Here is a 14,199-nt window from a genome sequence, read left to right as displayed (position 1 = left end):
TTTCTCTACGGTCTTTACTGAAAGAGAGTTCAGCGAGGCTGCACTGCTAAGCATGTGTGTGTTTCATATACATGAAAATGCAAACTTGACAAAACAGAGACAAAGGAGAAGGATCGGGTTTCACTGTTCTGTCAAGAGTAGTAAAGATTAGGAAGAAAGTTCTGCTCTTCAATGCTCTGAGAAAAGTTTAGTCCATAATGCAGGATATTTCTGAGCTGCATTAAAGCCCATGGAAACCAGTAATTACACCACTGTGGAGCACGTTAGCTGATAGCCTCTGAAAACCAACCTCAAAGAAACTTTTAAAAACTGGGATCTGAATCAGGATGTGCCAAATTTAATTACAATTAACATGTTATCAGCAGCAAAAAGTATTTTTTTCCTGTGTGTCGTGTTGTGTCTTTCTCTGAGTGATGAACTGCATAAGTACTTAGCATCCCAATGCACTCATGATGACAAATTTCAACCAGTCTCTGTCTGACTTCAGCTGTTTGTTATTTATTTACCTTTTTACCTTAAATTTTCTCATTCTGCTTCCAGTGGAGCTAGGGGTGAGGGAGGGGACGTCTCCAGTGACTGACAGATCACAGGAGAAGGACAGAAACTTATTTACAGACAAGTATGGTCATGAGTGTCCCTACATGAGTTTGAAGCTTAAAGCTGTTTCCTAGTTGTCCTTTAAAAATGTGACATTTAGCTGCAGACCTTTCAGAGATTTTGTCCCATAACAAGGAATGTAGAAAAATGTTGTCAAAGTGAGGAGTTTTATTAGAAATACTGAAGAGCAAAGATGAATTTGATCACATCCATAGTGTCAAGTTACCAATGCGGTCGAAAGAATCAAATATCAGTGGGCTGACACAGGGGAGCCGATGGAGATGACGGAAATCTGTCACCTACCAGGAGTCATTCTTGAATAAAGAAAGATTTTCATCAAACTCACATAAATATGAGTTCACACCAACAGAGAAAAACAAAAGGGAACAAAGCTGAAAATAATCTTAAGAGCAGATTTACATTGTTTCAAGACTTTCAGTGTTTATCTTTACAGAAACAGCACCATCTAGTGGATCACATGAATTAACACAAGAGCACATGAAACTTTAAATACACACACTGATCAGGGATTAAACATATGCTCCATTTCAATCAGTGTACTTACCAGAAAGCTTCAGCAACCACAGTAGCAAAATAATGAGGAGAATCTCACAAATACTGTTTTAAATCTGACGAGGGACAAAACAATAAAAGGATCTTCTGTGATGCGTTCAAAGCAGCTCCGCTGTTCACATTTAACCGTTTATCATTTCACAAAGATTCAACCTGAGATCAAGAAATCAGACAGAATACATCTGTACTACAACCAGTAAAAAGGATTCGATCATGTTCTTTAAAAACAATTAAATTGATCTGCAACTACTGAATAGAAAATCATAAAATGTTGCAGGAAATTTCCAGTGATTTGAGCTTTAAGTGATATTACCAAAATACTTATCCAAATGACAACGGATCACTTTCCCTCTTAGTCACAAGGCACATTTATCTGCCTCCTGTTTGAAAGGATATACCCAAAGCAAATAAGTCTATCTGTTTGACACATCTACAAGGACTGTACGTACAAGGACTGTATGTTCGTTCTGAACAGAAAGCCAAGACACGTGAGATTCCTATGGAAGGGCCAAAATTAGGATCTATGCAACTGTGTCAGAGTAAATTCACCTGGAACACAGTAGACAATACAAATGGTTATCCCCTCCTTAAAGGAAAAACCCGTAACTTTCAGTAAAAACCAGAGGATAGCAGCCCAATTCATCTAAGAAATAGTAAATGAGTAATGCCATGTGTGATGAGGAACTGTGCTACAGAAGGTTAAAAAGTCAAGCTGAGCAGTTTTAACAAGGTGTTATGCAGGTAAATATTTCCAGAAGACAATGGCTGATGTTGATGATGACATCTCGACCAATGGTCTGAGAAAGTAAAAGGAAGGGATAGCCCTAAAATTCACCTTAGTAACACCATGAGGATGCAGAAAGAACTAAAGCCCAAGACAGTATTTCATAGGAAGGGTGAATACTTGACTATAAAACCTCCTTCATCTCCATGGAGACTAACAGGGGCTTCATGATTCATTATAAAATGTCACAGAAGAATACTTCAGCAGAGGGTTTCAGAGCTGGAATAGAAATAATGCTACTCTGCCGGCAGCTCAGAAGTTGTTGTCCCACAGCGATGAGTCAGACAAACTTTGTAATCTCTGCTTTCATGTGACGCCTTGTCTGCATGGTTTGCTCGAAGCTCTAAAGTGGACAGCGTCGTTGTCATGTTTTTGTTATATTCCCATATAACTGCTCTGAATGTGACTTGTGTTTGGTTTGGATGCTAATGGAGTCTTTTAGCAGAGATTTTAGCATGTTAGCATACAGCTACCTACGGTGCTGAAAAGGCCTTTACTGCACACATCTCATGCTGTCCCATGTGTGGGAGCTCTCATCATAGATTACAAAGGAACTTGAAATGTGGAATTATTTGCAGTATTTAAAAAAAGACCAACATCTTAAATATGGATAGGGAATGTGAAAGGCATGTAATTCACATAGAAGAAGGAGGAAATGACTCATATATACATGCTAAGACAAGGTTGTTCTACGTCAGTAAAGCTATTTTCAGACTAGAGTAGCCAAAACTGGCTTTTTTTCCCCCAAAAATGTGGCCAATTTCACATTTTTTTTCTTTTCTTCTACCGTTTTTGCAAATTGACCCAAGCCAGTTTCTTCCTACATAGAATACACACGGCATCCACTGGCATCCCGTGGGTCACTTCCAGGTCGTACACCAGGGGTGGGCAAATCCGGTGCTCGAGTACCACAGACCTGTAAATGTTAGGAGTTTCTCTGCTGCAACACACCTGATTCAAACCGATGGCTAATTAGCAGACTTGTGCAGAGTCTGGTGTCAAGCTCTGCTCAGGTCTGTGTGCCCTGTTGCAGCAGGGAAACTCCTAACATTTGAAGGACTGTGGCACTCGAGAACTGGAGTTGCCTACCCTTGATGTAGACTGTTCACACCAGAGATAGTGGACTTGAACATTAAGACCTGCAGTGGGTGGGTAGGCTAAATGAAGCTTGTTTAAACTTCTAAATCTAAACTTTAGTTTCAGATTTTTCTAAACTGGATCACATCGAAGTGATTGAATAGATTATGATAATACATTTTCTTAAAATAATCTGAGATGGACTTGCGAGCTGTCCAGGGTGTACCCTGCCTTTTGCCCAAAGACTGCTGGGATAGGCTCCAGCTTCCCCGCGACCCGGAATGGATTAAGCGGTTTGGAAAATGAATGAATGAATGAATCAAAAGTCCTGCGGTTGTCAGCCTTGATTTGACAACATCATAACGACTGTTAATCTGAGCATCTTAAACTGGACTTAATTATGTTCGTAATTTATCTTTTACTATTAATACTCCTGTTTTTTTAGTGCAAAGAGTACAAAGCTTCAGCTTCAGGAGAAGGCCTGCCCTCCAGTCAGAGAGGCTCATCGATGCGCCGGGTGAAGTGTTCTCCAGAGTACAGGCCGTGGTGCAGGATGTCCTTCTGGGCTGCAGCCCACGACATCTGCAGGCTGGAGAAGCGAGCAGCCCAGTGGCCGTGGGGGTCCACAGTGATGACACCACCAAGCCCCCCAACTCTAGACTTCATGTAGGCCAGGCCCAAATCACTGGCTGCTTCTGCTGACTGACCTGAGAGCAGAGAAGAGACACTGATGTAAAACGCTGGCTAACAGCACGACGGGCGAAAGCTAAAACTTTCTTCGGTCATGTGAGCTGAGACCATGTTTCATTCCTAGAGCGACATCTAAACAAAACTGGATGTTTATATCATTAGTGATTGTCTTGTTTTGTTTGCCCTGGCGGGGAAAAGAAGAGATTTGAAAAAGACAAGCCAGCGTGTTTCCCTTTACAGCTCCACGAACTGAGATCTTATTTCCCTCTATCAACATGGACGATACTCTAAACTAAAAACTCACCTTGTATAAAAGAAGATACCTGAGGTAAACGTAGCAGGTTAAAGGGGCTCTTCATGCATGAATAGAAAGTAAAGAAATTTGTGTTTAGTCAACTATTGCTGCCCTCTAACAATAGCCAAGTATTCACATTATTAGAAAGCCTGATGGGTTAAGACATAACTCTCCAGCTGCTGAGGTGTTGTATGGACCAGTCACATGATACTGAGGTAACTTACTGTATAAAATGTATAAAGTTTAAAATGATCAATGTGTGTTGTTTTTCCCTTCTTGCTCTGGGAGAGGTCACTCCTCCAATCCAGCAAGAAACTCAAATAGGAGAATATTAAAGAGGATTATGGCACATTATTTTGGGGGGGGGGGGCACGCCACCCAATGTGTTTCACTGTGTTACCTCCACAGAAGCAACTTACAACAACCAGCGCGTGCTAGGTTGTTCACTGCATACGACAGTTGTTTGGTCAACATCCTCTCTCCGATATCCAAACCACCGCCAGATGAAGGATCCTGGACTATTTTTCTTCAGAATAAATTCTTCCTCTGTCATTTTTCAGTAACTCGCGCTGCTACTGCTGCCGGAGTTCTCTGCTAGAAAAGCTGCTACACGCTGCCTCTCATGACGTAGCACGTAGCTCACGTTATGTATGTAACTTGGTGCGCTTGCTTTAACTCTCTGTGCAAAGTGGTGCAGAGAGTCGAGGAGGAGGGAGAAAACCCCGCAGCTAAAAACAACTGCGTGACAACAGGGCTACTTGAATTATGACAAATTTAGACATTTTCTATGTCCCACAGGGGACTAGCCACGATATCTCCAGTAGATTCGATATATCGCCCAGCCCTAACTGGAAATACTTTGTGGAGCTTTTGTGTGTGAATGTGTGTGTTACCTTGCTCCATGTGGAACAGGATGAGTCTGGCCAGTGTGACCTTCATGATGGTTTCTCCATGGCCTGTAGTTGACACTGCGCCTGTCAGGTTGTCAGCGTAACCTCCGCTCCCTGAAACACACAAAACATCACATCCTTTAACTTATCTGGAGCTGTGCAAGCTAGCTGCTAACTGTGGTGTGCTGGGATGTATCCCAGTTGTTCTACACAAACAGATGTTGTATGTGCAGTGTGTTTAAGGGATTTTTTTCACTTCTGAACTTCCTCAGAATCGTCCAAGTGAAGCAGTAAAATATTTAGTTCAGATTGTACTGTGGTCTGCCACTAAAGAAGGAATGTGCCTGCAGAGACACTGGGAGTCCTGATCAATCATTACAAACAATAATAACAGTGGAAAGCATACAGACGGGACTACAGCGGCAGCCCGAGGAGATAACACTTCCCAATGTGTCCCAGAGTGTTTCAGAGTCAGAGGGGGCTGACATGGAGCTGGTTTGTAAAGAGGGGAAATGTCAGAGTCTGTAAAACCCTTTCTGTGAGGACTGACCTCTGGTGCTGCAGCTGCTGCACGTGAATAATGTTACTGTGTGTTGTATGGTTTTCTCTGTTAACTGGTACATGACTACTTCTCAGTTTGCATGTACTGTCTGTGTATTGAAGGGTCCAAAACCCAAACTGTTGGGTTAACCGCTGAGTCTAAATTCACATTATGAGTTAAGATTATTATGTAACAGGATAAAAACATGGCAGAAACTCAACTCATTTAGTCATGTAGACATGGTGAAGACAGACTGATGAAGTGTAAATTGAGCATTAGAATGAGGAAGTCAGGAGATAAGTATTTCAGAAACTGCACATTTAGTGGCATTTTCACACACAACCATCTCTAGAGTTTACAGAGGATGGTCTGAGAAAGAGAAAATATCCAGGTAGCAGCAGTTGTCTGGACCAGAATGTCTTGTTGATCTCAGAGGAGACTGGTCAGACTGGTTGGAGATGATAGAAAGACAACAGGAAGGGAAACGAACACTTCCAATCAAGTGATGCAGAATAGCATCACTGGACACACAACATGTCCGTCTTTGAAGCAGATGGGATACAACAGCAAAAAGGATTCACACCAGGTGCCACTTTTGTCAACTAAGAACAGGAAACTAAGGCTATAATTCACAAAAAAGCAAAACAAACCATCATGTTGCAACTTTAAAAGTAATTTACTCTCAGCACAGAAATGTTTGACACATTCTCAGGTTTTACAAGATAGTTGCTTGCAGCTGGACATTGCAAGCACAGCAACTGAGGTGCTGCTGCGTATGCAGGGCAGAGCATACTGACTGAAGGGAGTTGGGGTGGGAGTGGCGGGGACCAGACCAGCGAGAACAAAACCATTATAAAAAATGTGAGCCGGGTAACCCAATCTTTGATACTTGTCAAACTTTTTGTTTGCATCTGTGTTGATAATTAGCACAGATACTTCTTATGAACTTATTAAACCCAGTCAAATATATGTTTCCAGTTAAACTCACTGGCCACTTTACTTGTTCAGTTGCTTGTTTTCATATGGGTTCATTAAAGTATTTCAAAAACTGCCAATTTACTGGGATTTTCACACACAACATCTCTAGATATCCAGTGAGCAGCGAATTTCTGGACCACAATGTCTTGTTAATGTCTGAGGTCAGAGGGTAATGGGCAGACTGGTTGGAGATGATAGAAAGGCAGCAGAAAGTCGAATAAACACTGATTCCAACCGGAGGAGGCAGAATAGCATCTCTGAATACATAACATGGCCTACTCTGAGGCTGATGGGCAGCAGAAGACCACACTAGCTGACTGTCAGCTAAGAACAGGAAACTGAGGCAACAATTCACACAGACTCACCGAATTTAGACAACAGAGGATAGAAAAAATATTGCCTGGTCCATTTCAGCTCCACAGTCAGATGGTAAGATCAGAATTTGGTGGAACCAACATAAAAGCACAGATGTATCATACCTTGTATCAAAAATTCAGACTGCTGTTGATTTAACGGTGTGGGATTTATTTTCTTGGCCCAACTTGGCCCCTTAGTAACAACTTGGCATGGTTTAACCACCACAGCCCACCTGACTATTTTGCTTCCAGTCACCAGATGTCAATCCAACAGAGTAGCTTTGGGATGTGGTGGTACAGGAGATCTCTGAGGAATGTTTCCAACTCTGAACTCAATCTATGTCATCAGGAGTTAAAGCATTTTTGATGGAGAAATGTATTCAATCCAGTACTAGCAAGGCATAACAAAAAGTGACCAGTGAATGTATACTGCACTTTTGTTTAAACATTATCTGAGATTTTTAAAAAAAGATGATTGTACTACTTGCAGTTTGTGAAAGCAGCGGACAATCATCTGAGTTTTTTGTTTTTAAACTCTACCCACAGACTGAAGTTTTCTCTGACTGCATAGCTTTGATGAACAGTTTACACAGTGAAGTAAAAAAAATCTGGCTGCTGAGTCATAACATTGTAATCACTCACAAACTGATAGTGACAGATTAGACAGGTCCGACACACTGGCCAAAATCCCTCTGCTGTTGTTTACAAAACTGGAGTACGATTTAGCCATATTTGTGTATACTAATTCCCTCTAATCATAATTTGGGTTTGCGCCTATAACTCATGAATCATTAGGTTATTAGTATCAGTCAGCCAATACTGTTGACTTCTGACATAATGGATGTGAAATGCAATGCATAACTTTTGCAATCCACAGAAACATCTTTTGACAAAATAACCTAAGATTATATATATATATATATATATATATATATATATATATATATATATATATATATATATATATATATATATATATATATATATATACATACACACACACACACACACACACACACACACACACACGTATGTATTAGGGCTGTGACAATATGCTTTTGTCCCGATTCAATTTGATTCCGATTTTGGGTAGAGTGGCCATTTGATTTAAATTGCAATTCTCACAATTCTTTGATATTGATGATTTTTGTAGATTAAAAACAAAATAAATGTATAAAACTTCTTTTTGTTCATCATTTTCCTTGATTTCAATGAGGAAAAAACAACACAGTAGCCAGACCATCATTCTGCTGGTATAAAACCCAAGAAGACAAGTTAAAAGATCAATAAAAACAATAAAAATTACAAAAATTTTATAATAGATTATTATTATTTATTTAAAAAAAAGAATAGATTTTTTTTTAAACAAAAAATCTATTTCAAAATTGTGAAGCAAAAACAAAAAATCCAGATTTTTGAGTTTCCCACCCCTAATATATGTGTGTATATATATATATATATATATATATATATATATATATATATATATATATATATATATATATATATATATATATATATATATATATATATATGTATACATATACATATATATGCATATGTATATTTACATACATACATATACATATTTATATACATATATCTTTATAAATGTCCAGCTTAACATGCCTGCTTAAATTACACTTCATTGTTAGTGAGCAGAGCTCCCCGTTGAACATTAACTATTACTACTTGCTTTCTAACTATAAATATCTAACTTCTCCAGGTCAAAGTTTAACAGACTGGTGAGCAGAGGGAACTTTTTCCTTCAGCCACTGAGTCAAAGAAATTCCTTTTACAGAAGTAGGACTGACCTATGCATGGGGTGTCACCCACCCGACCCTCCATCTTGTTCAGCATTCCACCAGTGGAGGTTGCGCAGGCTATGTTGCCTTCACTGTCAACTGCCACGGCTCCCACTGTGCCCATCTTCCCCCTACACACAGAAAAAAAGGCTTCATGTTATTCTCCAGAACCCTGAATACAAATAAACCAAACAATGGAGCTCGACCAAAGCCCTGTAAAACTAAAAACAACACAAACATTACAAAAAAGGGAAAGAAAAATGTCTACATGCCCACAGCTCAATCACAATTAAAGCAACACTGCTAACTTTTGTGGATTTTCTCTTACAGCTTGCTAACAACGGCTAATTCAGAATTCATCTTCATCTAGCATCTTTTTGAGATCTCCACAGTCAGTAAAAGTCAGTCTGATGGTGACTCTTGTTTCACTTCTTAGTTTCTTTGTTTTCCTTCCTGTTTTTGATGATGACCTCTTGCTTGTCTTTAACAAATCAGCCATGGTGCATGTTCAAAACTATCTGTGTTGAGACCCAGTTGCTAGCATTTGAGATTGTTCTATGGTGTCAAATTCAGCTGCTACAGGATTCTACAGGCTGGAGAAAAAAGGTGGGAATTGCAGTTTCTACGCCAAGAATGTATATAATGTATGTCAGTGGACCAACAACACAAGTCAGAAGCATGGAGTCTGTAGGTCAGAATGTAGTGTAACCTTAAGGCAACATGGACTGTAAAAGATACTTCGGCTGTATATAGAAAAGCTAGAATTACTGATGTCTTTTTATTGAAACTTGGTTAATAAAAGCTGTAAGCCTTTACTGCCAGGTTTTAACCAACTCTTTCACTTAGTTGAGTTGCTTGTGTTGGGCAGGTCCCATAAAGCCAGGAAGGCCAACTTTACAGTTAGACTGACTAATGGGTGATGTCGTGTAGTCTATGGTTTGTTAAATGGTTTGTTAATATGTTGTACCACCGCTGTGGTACAACATAGCTACACGGTAGCTTGTAAAAAGCTGAAAGCAAATCCTTATTTAAATGGTCTGTTTTAGTGCCTTTAAAACAATTTGTAGTCATTTGTTCAGATGCCCCCCATTGGTGTAACATCTCAGATGCTGTCATGTGTTTCTGCATAAAGGTTCATGAAGTCGAAGAGCACAGCATTTCCTTGTAATTTCATTCAAGCCCTGGTTTGTCCAGTTGTTCACAAAGTATCACTTTTCAGAGTTAATATTCAGCTGAGGACACCCAAAGTTTTTAAAACCTCACAGTAGTCTCTATGAAACGTAAATTCTGAAGAAGCCTCCTTTGCTAAATGCATGCCTTCCACCCTCATGTCTCTCTAATACATCTGTTCTAAGACACATGGAAGTGACTTTAATAACGTTTTTTCTTGAGAGTCTGCAGCTCATATTTCACACATCTACTGATGTTGACATTTCACATTTTGCAAATAATGAACAAAAAGATAAAACTGATATAGTTTAGCCTGTTGCCAAACCTGTTACTCTGTCCTGATACATTGGGGTGACATCTGTGGACCTATTAAATAGTCTACATTATAAATGGTCAAGATTATATTAAACTGTCTGTTCTATACTAGGGGTGGGAAATCCAATCGAAAAATTGAAAATTAGGATTTTTTGCTTCACAATTTCAAAATAGATTTTTTTGTTAAAAAAATCTTTTTTTTTTTTTTCAAATAAATAAAAGTAATCAATTTTAAAATTATTGTAATTTTTATTGCTTTTATTGATCTATATACTTGTCTTCTTAGTCATTATAGCAGCAGAATGATGGTCTGGCTATTGTGTTGTTTTTTCCTAATTGAAATAAAGGAAAATGACGAGTAAAAAAAGTTTTGTACATTTTTTTTGTTTGTTTTTAGTCAACAAAAATCAGCAATATCGAAGAATCGTGAGAATCACAATTTAAATGGAATTGGCACCCAAAAAAATCAGAATCAAATCAAATCAGGAAGAAAGCATTTTGTTACTGCCCATTCAGATTCAGTGTAATACTAGCTCCAATCTAAGTGTCCATCTCTCCATCGTCTCATCACTCATGAACAAGAGCCTGACATGCCTGATATCCTTTGCTTGGGGCTAAGGTTAATTTGCAACCCAGAAGGGGCAGTTTTTCAAATTAAAACCATTGTCTAAGACTTAAATCTCCATTTGCCAATCTATCTTTGCATCAACCTTCACCTGTAGTCATGAAATTTGGGTAGTAACTGAAATAGCATGTTAGCATCTATAAGATGCTAACATGCTATTTCTTCCATATGAAATGAGTTTCGTATGGAAGAATAGCTGGACTCAGCCTGCAAAATCAGATACGGTGCTTCTAAATCCAGAGGGAACTTAGAGTAGAACCACTGCTCCTCCATATAGAAAGAAGTCAACGTTATTAGTTCAAGCATCTACCTAGGATGCCTCCTGGTCACCTCCTCTTGGAAGTTTTACAGGCACATCCAGATTCATGACCCATTGGAGGAGTTATATACATCCATACTGGCCTGGGGATGGCATTGAATCCCATTATAAAAACTGAAACACATAGCTGGGTAGAGGGATGTGTGAGTCTCCATCCTAAACCTAAAGTCTCTGCAACTCAACCTAAAATAAGAAGGAGGACAAGGATGGATGGATGGATGGATGGATGGACGGATGGATGGATATACACAAGCCCTGATATCAATAAATTCCCCTGTGTGAAAAAAAGAGTTTATTTTATTTAAAGCAAATGGCTCAAACAGTGTCATTGCTCACATTTGGCACTCCACAGGGTTCGCATCTGGTGCCAAGTTTTTTTTCCACCTCATGCGAGAGTACTCGGTGATGAGAGACTCCTGGGGGACCTCAGGGACACCCATGGACCGAGCAAACTTAGTGGCACCTTCTCCTGTCAGACATGCATGATCCGTCTAAAGGTGATACAAAAATTTACATCTGTCAGTCTTTAAAGTGGAACTATTATGTGCATTTCAGGCTAATTTATTTTTATTTCTGAGCCCAGAAGAGCTGGGATTGATCGAGTTATTGTCACAAATCGCTTTATTTACTTCAGACCGACTCTCTCCGTAGGCTTTCAGATCAGCCTGTGAGCAAAACAAGTGGATTGAGAATCTTCCGCATTAAGCCCCGCCCCCGCCACTGCACTACATCGGGAACGCGCACCGCACCTGCTTTCGCCGTCATTGTAACGTCTCATAAACAGAAGGATTAGGCCAATATGAACTCAATAAAAAAACAAAACACAATGTCAACAAATAGCATACAGCCCTACATGTTGGAACCTGAATCAGACCCTGAAAACGAAGTGGAAAACAGCAACCCACAGCAACGAATGCAGCAGGATGTCTCTCTTTGGTAAACTCACCAGCCACCGTTGGAAATAACTTTATCCCACGTTTTCCACCCGCCTGATGTATTTGTACATGCCCTTGTTAACCAGTAGAAGGTAACCAATCACCGAACCTTATCCCCCGGGACGTCACAAGGATTTCTAAGTAGAAAAAACTCTCTAAAACGCGTTTTTCGTCGCCATGGAAACCAAACGGAGAGCGTGCTGGAACTCAAACTCAAACTCAAACATGCGTTTAGGTGATAAAAAACGGTGCCGTTCACATGTCTGATGAGGATTCAACACTGTAACACTGTAGAAAACTCAGAAAACTCCAAATACCATAATAGCATCCCTTTAAGGTTCATATTCACTGTAGGACTAAACTGAGAGGGCTGTTGGATTATTCTTCAAACTACACTTCTATCATATGGTGCTACTTTGGTTTGTCAGACATGTTTGCATTGCAAATCACACCAATACACTTTGTATTATATAGAAATCAGTTTACTGGAGTATTTGCACAGTAAACTCAATGTAACAGTGCATTTATTCAATCTACTGACCTTCTCCATGACCAGCCTTGCTAGCTGAATTGGGTTAGCTATGTTGCGAACTGCAGACACCGCTCCACTTCCCAATGTTTTCCCATCCATCACTATGGCATCCATCTCCACCTCCCCTTTGACGTTCAGGACTGAGCCGCACCCTGGAAATATGTTACACCATTTTCTTTTCTCGATGAAACGAACACATGTATGTATGTTTATATTATTCTTTTGCTACCAGCTTGCTCACTCTGCTAAAACTCTTTTTACAATACCTGCATTGAAGGAAGGGTTGTTCTCCAGCTCAGTCACAGCCTCAACAACAGCATCCATACTGCTGCCACCTCCCCGAAGGACTAGATATCCCGCCCGTGCTACTGAGCACACCCCGGATGTGGACTTTTCTGACCGCTCCTTTGGGATGTGGCCTGCCCCTCCATGAACCACTATCACTGGCAACATTTCAGTCACCTAACAAAGATGTTTGATAGGGTAGATTCAGAGTGGGATCAGTGATTCAATCCAGGGTGTACATACAACAGAGACTAAACTCTAAGATGCATCATATTGCTTGTGCATGTGAAGTAGTGGGTCATGAGGTCATATGAAGTGACTTCATCAAAAACTGCAAGACAAATTGTATCATCTACCTGTGTAGTACCTCAACTTAAGAGCTTAAATGCTGATTTGCCTCTAACTGAACCGCATCTTTATCAGGTAAGTGTGGGCAGGAGTCACACACTACTGGTCAAAAGAGTTACACTTTGCACTTTTATAAGAAACTGAAATTCAGTCAATTTATGTCCAGTAAACACACTGAAAGGTGCGAAGATAAATTATTATTATTATTATTATTATTATTATTAACAATGATAATAATAATAATAATAATAATAATAAAGGAAGAAGGGCCTTAATAACCAGGTTTAAATTTTAATTGATTTATTTCCTATTTTTGTAAATATGTATCATGTTAATATGAATTTTGACTGTTAATTATTAGGGGTAAAGGGGTACATTTAAATAAGCTTATTCTTTGTCCTGCTGCTTTTCAGACATGTTGGGTACAAATTGTTATTAATATTTATTGTTTTTGATCATTTGAATTTGTCTTGTCCGTTTTTCAATAAACTTACTTGTGCAAATGGCTCACGTTCAGATAGATAGATAGATAGATAGATAGATATATAGATAGATAGATAGATAGATAGAACATACTTACATGGCTTAAATGTGAAACGCATATTTCATCTACACATGACATGCATACACCAAATTAATGCTAAATACATACACACATATATATACACATAAATACATACACACTATATATTTGTGTATATACATATAAATATATATACATATATATATATATATATATATATATATATATATATATATATATATATATATATATATATATATACATATATATATATATACATATACATATATATATATATATACATATACATATATATACATATATATATATATATATATACATATATATATATATATATATATATATACATATATATATATATATATATATACATATATATATATATATATATATACATATATATATATATATACACATATATACATATATATATATATATATATATACATATATATATACACATATATACATATATATATATATACATATATATATACATATATATATATATATATACACATATATATATATATATATATA

The 14,199-nt window shown here is 38.4% G+C and overlaps 1 protein-coding gene across 1 annotated transcript in view; it reads right to left on the bottom strand.

Annotated features, from left to right (window-relative positions):
- Positions 1-820: 820 nt before the first annotated feature.
- asrgl1 (asparaginase and isoaspartyl peptidase 1) overlaps positions 821-14,199 on the bottom strand; it is a 13,688-nt gene continuing 309 nt past the window's right edge. Inside the window, exons 2-7 of the mRNA XM_079248929.1 lie at positions 12,749-12,944; positions 12,492-12,634; positions 11,352-11,506; positions 8,596-8,717; positions 4,910-5,020; positions 821-3,738 (exon numbers count right to left, since the gene is read on the bottom strand). Coding sequence (XP_079105055.1) covers positions 3,524-3,738; positions 4,910-5,020; positions 8,596-8,717; positions 11,352-11,506; positions 12,492-12,634; positions 12,749-12,935 — 933 coding nt within the window. The 5' untranslated portion in view covers positions 12,936-12,944 and the 3' untranslated portion in view covers positions 821-3,523. The remainder of the gene's footprint in view (positions 3,739-4,909; positions 5,021-8,595; positions 8,718-11,351; positions 11,507-12,491; positions 12,635-12,748; positions 12,945-14,199) is intronic.

Source organism: Telmatherina bonti, assembly GCF_933228915.1.
Source record: "Telmatherina bonti genome assembly, chromosome: 11".
Lineage (NCBI taxonomy): Eukaryota > Metazoa > Chordata > Actinopteri > Atheriniformes > Telmatherinidae > Telmatherina > Telmatherina bonti.
The sequence above is the reverse complement of the archived record's forward strand: the minus strand, read 5'-3'. Positions and strand labels throughout refer to the sequence as shown.